The following is a 9,069-nucleotide window of genomic DNA, read 5'->3' as shown; positions in this document are numbered from 1 at the left end:
ACAGGATCTCTTGGCATCACAGACGAGTGCATAGTACAATTATGTATTGCCATTGAGGACTCCTATAGAGAGTGCAACATGCCCTCTGACTCCGCATGAACTGTCATTTGGGCCATCTTTTCTGTAGGGGTCGGCTTACATGCACATGTCATCTTACCCATGGGGAAGATCCTATCCACACCTCGATCCACACTGGCCATTTTATATCTTAGGTCCCCCTGGAGTAGCTTTAGGTGGATATGTAGCAGATTATAGAGGTGAAACACCTTTGCATAGTATCACAGATCCTCCTCCACTTCATATCTGTTAAGCTGCCCAATATCATAGTGCTAGAGCACCAAAGTACATGAATGCATCACCAAAAATGCATGTCAAAAGCACATGTGGATATAAACTGCATCAAATCAAGAAGCATCAAATATGCTAAAGAGAAGTACTGCCAATACCCCCTAAAGACTAGCATCCAAATGCCAAAATGAATTGCATGTAATCCACATAAATGACAACAAGAGAGCAAAGCATAGCTTTCTTTTGGCATAGGTGATAAGCATAAAATCCGAGACAATCCCACTGCTTGAAAAGCATAAAGAATCTCCAGAAGACATCACGTAAAATGTCTAAGGCATAGACAAGCATGAGGGCCATAAAGCAAAGTGACCAAATGACATCACCAACTGCAAATGGATATATAAACCCCCCCCCGCCCCCCCCCCCCCGCCCCCCCCCCCAATGCATATGCCGCAATCAACAACCAAGGGAATACCATAGCTAGAATCAGTAGCATTAGGCGGTCTAGCTTTAGTGCTAGTGACTAAACCCCGCATATTTTTGGCAAACATGCCAACCAACTTAGATGTACTAATAGCCATATGCATACATTGTACAAAATGTGGCAAACACAAGCCAACACTGTAGTAAAGACAAAGCGTCCTATCAAATGTCCATATGCATCGAAAGCTAAATACATCACAAACTGTCAAAAGTCACGCATAGAAGGACAATCAATCCCCAGAAGCATAAACTGACCAAAAAAGCCCCAATGGTTGATAATTACATCTGCGAAGGGCATCACATCATGCAAACAAAGAGCAGCTCCAATCCAAGGAGATCCCAAAAAATTGGGAAAAAATGCTCCAAATATCACAACAATCTGCTAACAATGTTCACAAGTGTATATAATACTGCTGCAAAGCCACAAATGTGTGCATACACCGTAAAAGGACCGCACCGTTAGTTGAATGTGAATAGGATCTCTAAATTTAAAAAAATGCCCTAATGTCAATGATAAAGCACCTGTATCAAAGTGACGAAGTTCCCAAAGGATTATGCAGTCTGTTGAGAAAGGCCACAAGTGTATACATGTACTGTAGGAGACCCACAAGAGTGTACATACATTGCTATGACAACCAACAACGCATAAATGTAATCAGAAAAACTGAGGGAAAAGCCCCAAGAAAAGTGCCAAAATACATACGCTCTCTGCAAAAGCAATCCAAGTGCTCATCAAAATTACCAATGTCCTGATGACCCCACAAAATTTGAGGTAAAACCGTAAGAATCTATGGAGGCTGCTGAAATGTCCCACAAGTGTATACATATGCCGAGAAAGATGCAATGTCAACTGAGAAATTGGCGTGCAACTATAAAATCACCTATAATGTGATCAAAATGTGTGCAAGAAATTGGGGGAAATGAGCAAAAGCCCCAAATGTCACACAATGTCACCTCCACAAATCTGCCTTAATAAAGACCTTTCGTAGGCACTGAAGGTGCTCCTTCCATGACAAATGCACACAGAGGTCATCGAGGAATACTTCTAAGAACTGTCGCAAGAACTCCCTGAATGCATGATTCATAAGTCTTTGAAATGTGGCGGGTGCATTAGTTAAACCGAATGGCATTTGTTTAAACGCGAACACTCTCTATTTTGTAATGAAAGCAATTTTTGGCTGGTCCTCCTCAGCAATCGAGATTTGATTATATCTTGAGTAACCATCCAAAAAATATAGGCTTCCTTGCCGGCCACTCTCTCAAGCACGTGCTCGCTAAAAGGGAGAGGATAGTGATCGAGGCAGGTGGCGGCATTTACTTTTTTCAAATCAATGCAGACTTAAGTTTTCCATTCTTTTTAGGCACCACCACAATGGGCAATACCCAAGTGGGTTGCTGAATCTCATAGATGAATCCACACTCAATGAGTTTGTTGATTTCTTCCTGGATTTGTGAGGCATACTCAGGATTCATTGGGTATGGCCTCTGATATACCGGTTTAGCGTCAGGCTTCATTGGTATAGTATGCTCACAAACCTTGAGGGGAACGCCTTGCATGTCCTTGTACGTCCACGCAAAGCAATCCTTAAACTCTCAAAGTAGATTTAGCAATTCTTGTTCCTCAAGGTGGGAAAGATCTGTTGTTATGAAAACAGGCTTTGGATCTTCTCCCTCATCAGCATCTTGTTGTGTTCCCTTCAGATGGCTTTCTCTGAGCTTTGTCAAAGATGAGGTGTCTTTCCCCAATAGTAAAAGCTTTAAACCTATCAGGTGCGGAATGTAAATCTTTTTCTGGGTTCTTAGTCTCCTTTTCCTTTAGCTTTTTTTTAGCTTGCTTCTGGGCTTGGGCAGCCTCACGGTTTTATTTTCTGCATAATGACTTGCTAGATTTAGCATCTTTGTGTGCTTCAAGCTTTTTTAGCTCAATATGAGGAGGCTTACGATGCATCATGTGTTGCAATTGCTCTCCCCAATTATCTAGCATATTTTGGTTAGCGTCAAAGGCACCTACAAATTGAAGCCATTGGACTGTGGTAGCGCAATCCTTCAACTTTTGATTACGATGCGCAGTGCTGCTCTTATTCTGGCGGCAGGTCTTGAAGGATTTTCTACTCTTGGGTATGGTGTTTGTAGAATCACCTTCAAAATGACTAGGACTAGAATCAATGTTAAGGTCGGAATCACTCAATTCATCCGTATCATTGAAATGTTCTACAGATAGGGTATTCAAGGGTACAACCTCTGGAATTGGGGATGCCATCAGCCGTAACACAAGTGATACCTCGCTTTTCCCACACATCAACTGTAGCTAACAATTGATTCCAGTCATCATTGAATGGGGCTATATAATCTGGGGTGTAGTCTTTATGCTCAGGGTCGGTCTCTTTTTTGCAAGTTTGATAATAGTTGAGCGAGGTGGTAGCCTCTGAGTCCAAAAATACTGTTGTATCGGAATTCTTGTGAAAGAATCCGTTTGCCATTGGATGTGCCTTTTCAGACTGAAGATCTACTCGTACATGCTCATCATTAAGAGTCAAATAAACTTGATTATGAGACCAATCATGAACCATACATATGGTAGTATCTCATGAAGGGTCGTCCGAGAATCATTTCATAGGAACCTGGCTTGTCATTAAAGTCCATGACAGCGAAGGTGTGGCAGACATAATGGTCTAAGACCTTTATCTGGAAGTTTCTGAGCAATCCCAGAGCTTTGACTTAGCTCCCATTAGCTAGCTTGACAGTGAGATTGGCTACTTCCATGGATGGCCGTGCCATTCTTTCCCAACATCATTTTGTGATGATGCTTACACTAGCTCCACCATCGAGTATGGCTAAAATGGAATTGCCCTTGCAAATAATTGGTAACACCACATTAGAATGATCGCCTACAAAGTAATCACCAAGCGTCCGCTTTTAGCTTAACCTTAGATGACAAGGCCAAAAAATTGTATCGAACCTTGAAGCCAGAAGAAAAGCGAAACATGGCCATGGTTAAAGCTACCTTCATTGTCGCTTTTAGTAAGCAAGGACCTAAGTGGGGACTAGCGTCACAACTACATTCAGTAGAGCGCAACACTGGTGAATCCATGCGTGATTTCATCAATCGCCTTAAGCGTCTGAACTCTCAATGCAAACCCCTTGGATCGACTCATCAATGGCATGAATCACACAGAGTTGTACAACAGCTTGATCACAAGAGGAATAACCACCTGGGATGATACGGTTGCAGAGGGAGATGGTGCATACCTATGTGTAGGTGCACGTGGTGGAAATGCTAGGGGAGTGCGATGCATGGGTGTGGTCGTAGGCGGCATAAATCCCGGCCTTGCTGTAGGCCTAGGAATGTATGGAGCATACATTGGTGGTCTAGAACCGAAGACTAGAGTAAATGGTGGGCTTGAGGTGAATGTATAGGTGGGCCCAATTGGCGACATAGTCATGATAGGCTCTGTAGGAAGTAACGCTGTGAATTTTCTAGTGCTTGGGATAGCACTTGCCGGTAATGGTTGTGTTCCAATAGATTCATATGGTGCGTAGCTCATTTGGAGAGGTTCCTCAACTGCATGAATTGTAGCAGAAGTTGAGGCAATCATGGATGGTCCATCATGGTAACCGGGTGAAACGATCATTAAGGGATCATCTCGACTCTTCAAGGGGGTCTCCATTTCTTCCAAGGTTGGCCCACAAGACTCGTTCGTCTGAATATAATAGATGGAACCCTCACTTGGAATGGACACTCCCAATTTAAAGCGTTCTTGCATGATAATTTGGTTTATGCAGTCACCTAACATTTGCTTGAATTCGGGGTACATAGTGGCAGCTGCAATATGCGCTCTCAACTCATCCCATGACACTGGGTAGGTGTGCTTTGTGGCTTTGTCATGCAGAGTTTGTGTCTTGACAGCATATTCCCAATTCGCTGTGTGAAAGATTTTTGAACATCATGTATTTGAAGCACCTCAAGAGCTTGCAGATTCATCTCTTAAGCAAATCTTGAAACTCCGAATGTCGTATGCTAGAAGCCGCTATCCAAGAATAAACCTTGTTAGCAACCTTATCAATATATGAATGACAATGAAAATGTTTTGCTGCATCTGCAACAGCAAGAGCTTCCCTATGTGCAATACAATGAATGCTTGTAAGATGGGGAATATCACGCTTCAGCTTTGCTACCAAACCTTCATTACAACCAAGCATGGAGCTATCGCCATCAGTAGCAATGCCCACCATGCGATGCTTCTCAAGTCCAAATTCAGCCAACACTTTACTCAATTCATCATACTTGGTTTCCATCAGATACAGGAAGCAGACGTGCAAACTCTATTTTGCTCAATCCCTTTCCATTCAATGGTATAAAGCAAACATATACAATCAAATGTTTCTCCATACCTGTGTCTGTTGATTCATCTTGTGTAACACCATAAAAAGGACTCTGTAGCAATTTCAGTAAGATGACGATTTTTTATGTATTCAGATATGCAAAACATGAAGTCTTTTCCGGCTACTCTATTTGTGTAAGAAGAGTAGTCGTTTTGTTTAGGCACGCTTTCCAAACCCAAGGCATAAGCAAGGTCGCATAGTTTCTCATACTTCCTCAAGGCCAGGTCTTCTCTTGCATTGAAGTATGCAAGTTTCATAACTGTTATTACTCTAGAGGTATTTCTACATGTCATCACTTCCATGTGTGCAGGCTCTCACTACGAAATCGTGATGCAGCCCATGCATGTTCTTTAGACTTTCTATGCTTTCTGATTGCACTCAACATAATCATCTTGCAGCCATTACCTCTACCCCAATGACCTTTTAGTTTGTACTGCTCACACCAAAGGCATTTCATAAACTCATGTCTACCACGGACTATGTGCTTAAGAAAAGCATACTTATGTGTCCACTCTTGTCGAAACTTACGTATTAAACCTTTCTTCTCTGTTTGTGTTGCTTTGCTCTCTTCCGTGCCTATCAAAGTCGCATTGAGAGCTTCCTCTTGAGTGTTAAACCTTTCTTCTCTGTTTGTGTTGCTTTGCTCTCTTCCGTGCCTATCAAAGTCGCATTGAGAGCTTCCTCTTGAGTGCTTTCTCCCAAAATCTCCAAATCTATACCAAGCTCATCCTCAAACTCCTCTACTTCTGGATTATCATACTCATCATCATTCTCAGAGTCTCCACTGGAACCAAATAGCTCCTCCATGACTTCTTCGGTTACCTTTTTCTTTTTTGGTCTCTCTACATTCATAATGTTATTCACTCTCTTGTTGCCAAAGAATTGCACAAGAGTAGGTTGAAACACCTGCAAATATTTTAACGTTGTACATTAATGACCAACATAAAACCCAAATACTAATGATTAGCACAAAAGCATATCAAAATCAATCAACACAACTTGTCAACTACTAGCATGTCAACTTACCTTTTCACATTTGCTGCTATTAGCCATGCCCTTGGATGTTGAGGGTGCACCAAAAGTAGTAGACACAAACATATTGGGCAATGGGAACTGCAAACAAGTAAGATGAGCCATCAATTTGCTTCCAATGTCTTTGTCTCTGTATCTCTCCACGCATACACATACACACAAAAAGAACTTAAGGTTATAAGTATAATAGCCTCGGGAAAGCCTTTGTATACACTCACGAAAGCAGAAGTGACAAACACATACACACACATCATGCAGTGTGTATGAATGTCTATAACACTCTGTCACTGTGTGTGTGTGCGCGCGCGCGCGCATGTGCGTGCGTGTAACACTGTAAATAGCAAATGTTTATTTTCGCACCTCAAATGCCAAAATGGGCAATGTGAGAACCTGCAGGCTGCAGTCCCTGGACAGTGGAGGGAGCCTGAAATGGACAATCTAGGGAGCGATTCAAAGGGCAAAAGCCATTCGGCAGTTGGTCCTCCTTGCTAACCTGCAGGCTGCAGTCTCTGGAGGGAGCCTGAAACGGACAAGCTAGGGAGCGATTCAAAGGGCAAAAGCCATTTGGCAGTTGGTCCTCCTTGCTAACCTACAGGCTGCAGTCTCTGGAGGGAGCCTGAAACGGACAATCTAGGGAGCGATTCAAAGGGCAAAAGCCATTCAGCAGTTGGTCCTCCTTCGGTTGCTACTTGCTAGGGTTTGCAGAAGCATCAGAGACAAGGCATCCATGGAGCTTTTTTTTGGCGTCCTTTGTCAGACTCTGGACAGGCGGTGCTGCCTTTTTTTTTTTTTGCTCCCACAGATCTTCTATATTGCGGCCCTCCTCCTCCTGCACTCGCGAGTCTCAGCTTCTCAACACCAGCAGCTTAGCTAGGCACTGAGCTCTCATTTGGCGTGCTACTCTCACTGCTGTTGCCTCTCTATTGCTAGAGCGCTAACAGTATGGTGATCTACCTAATGCCAAAAGCATTTCTTTGAATGGTTAAGCCCGTGGCAGACCCTTTTTCCTGAATCCTACCTATTCACCCTCTGGATATTGTCCAAAATGCACACCTTAAGGTAAACCTTCAAGAAATGCTTATGGGGGTGTCTGCATGGACATGCTCATCAGAAGAAAACAGAAGCCACATATTTGCACTCTTTTCACCCTCTTGATAACGCTCAAAACTATTAACACCTTTGGGTATACCTTTAAGAAATGCTTGTCGATATGACTGCTCGAACATGCTCGGAAGCAAACAGAGGCCCCATAGCATGGGCACATACCTGAAGGCTGATGCGCTTGCAAATCTCACTCTGCCCGGCACCACGTATCCCTTTGCTTTTATGCCACAGTTGAACGGCCACCTTCATGCATGCATGCGCACATGAACAGAATAAACACAGCAAGGACAAGCAATTCGAACAAAAAACCAAAAACTACCACTTTGATGCCCTTACAAATGTCTCCGCAAATTCTCTCTGAAATGTACCTTCTCTCTATAGACAACTATGATGTATCTGCTCTGCAAACCCTAATTCACCTGCTAAGCAAAACCCTAATTTTCCCAGAGATGTATTCCTAAAACGATCTGCAAGCCCGGATTCTAACCCCGCCCTAGGGATGTATAAACTCTCAAGCCTCCGATGATCTGAAAACCCTAATCGCCTTGAGCGTCTACATGAGAATGAATCGATGGAGGTGCAGGGCAAAAGCAGGGTACCTTTTTTCTGAGGCGCTGCAGATGAATCCACGCAGGGCGATATGGATAATGGCGCCAACGAGCGCTACAAGGACAACCACTAGTTGATGTATGTATTATAAACATATTTATGTGATTATTATATATGTATATTGTATATACCCTTGACCCCTAAGGGTCAAAAATAGGGTGTCATTTGACACCTTAGCTTTTATTTAAAGATTTCACTTTGACACCTTTTCGTTAATCTACAGGCGTATTTTGAAACCCAAATTGGCTCTTGAAGCCCAAATTGGGAGTCAAATTTTTGGCCTGGTTCAGACTCATTCGGGCCACGTCGGGCCGTCCATTGGAGGCCTCGTGTCCGAAAGCTTGTTTTGCATGCGAACGCATTCTTAATTACTCGAAATGAGCTACGCCCTGTTCTCTTTGTGCAAAGCAGTGCGAGAATGCCTCATTTCAATTTTGGTCCAAAATCGAGTTCGTTTGGTCAAGGTTGTTAGTCTCTATACTAAAAGGATACTTTCGCGTATGAACGCAGCCTTAAGTAATCAGAATTGGTCAAATTTTAGTTCAACCTATGGAGCTTAGTGTGTTGATCTCTCGTTTCAAGTTTGGTTCAATTCCAATCCCGTTCGGTTGGGTTCTCATGAGTATAAACAATTTTTACTAAATTTCACTGCACAGAGCGTGAACGGCCTCTAATTTTTGATTTTCAGCCAAGTGATGGCTTGCATGTGTACCCACTGATGTGCCTAATAGGCGTGCAAAGTTGCAGGCCAATCCGACTTCTTTGGGGCAAGCTCACGCGGGTGCGGAGAATCTGCTTTGTTTTTATTGCTTTTCATGCTCCAGGGGTGTGCGGGGGCGCACGTGTTTACTTTTTTGATCCTTGCGATGGGCGTGTACTGCAGGTGGCAGGGCCCGGGGGTACTTACGTAGGCCTAGGTATGCCTACTATCACTGAAGTGTGTGGGCGTGCCTCATTTCCTTATGCATGTAGGGGGGGGGAGTGCATGTGTGTGCGAGCGGGTGCTTGCTTTTTAATGCATGCGTATACGTGTACGTGTGTCTCAATATGGAGGTGGGTGTGTGAGTGCGCATGTATGTGTGCGAATGTGTGTGTGGCGCACGCACCTTTTGTTTTTGTTTTGTTGTTTTTTGTTTTTGATTTGTTTTTATACTAAAATTAATTAATTAA

The 9,069-nt window shown here is 43.2% G+C and overlaps 1 protein-coding gene across 1 annotated transcript; it reads right to left on the bottom strand.

Moving 5' to 3' along the window:
• Positions 1–744: 744 nt before the first annotated feature.
• Positions 745–7,966, bottom strand: LOC147629461 (uncharacterized). Its single transcript, XM_086812727.1, has 4 exons — positions 7,890–7,966; positions 7,453–7,533; positions 6,181–6,267; positions 745–6,060 (listed from the first exon to the last, which is right to left on the bottom strand). Exons 3-4 carry the CDS (start codon positions 6,250–6,252, stop codon positions 5,734–5,736), a joined length of 399 nt encoding a protein of 132 aa, XP_086668853.1. The 5' UTR covers positions 6,253–6,267; positions 7,453–7,533; positions 7,890–7,966; the 3' UTR covers positions 745–5,733.
• Between the last annotated feature and the right edge of the window lie 1,103 nt (positions 7,967–9,069).

Source organism: Cibotium barometz, chromosome 18 (genome assembly GCF_041138505.1).
Source record: "Cibotium barometz isolate CiBa-2024 chromosome 18, ASM4113850v1, whole genome shotgun sequence".
In the NCBI taxonomy this organism is placed as follows: Eukaryota; Viridiplantae; Streptophyta; class Polypodiopsida; order Cyatheales; family Cibotiaceae; genus Cibotium; species Cibotium barometz.
The sequence above is the reverse complement of the archived record's forward strand: the minus strand, read 5'-3'. Positions and strand labels throughout refer to the sequence as shown.

Excerpts from the sequence above, each read along its gene's own strand:
- LOC147629461 (XM_086812727.1), bottom strand. The coding sequence starts at position 6,252 with ATGTTTGTGTCTACTACTTTTGGTGCACCCTCAACATCCAAGGGCATG. Across the intron at positions 6,061-6,180 it reads ATAGCAGCAAATGTGAAAAG|GTGTTTCAACCTACTCTTGT; the intron begins GTAAGTTGACAT and ends AAATATTTGCAG.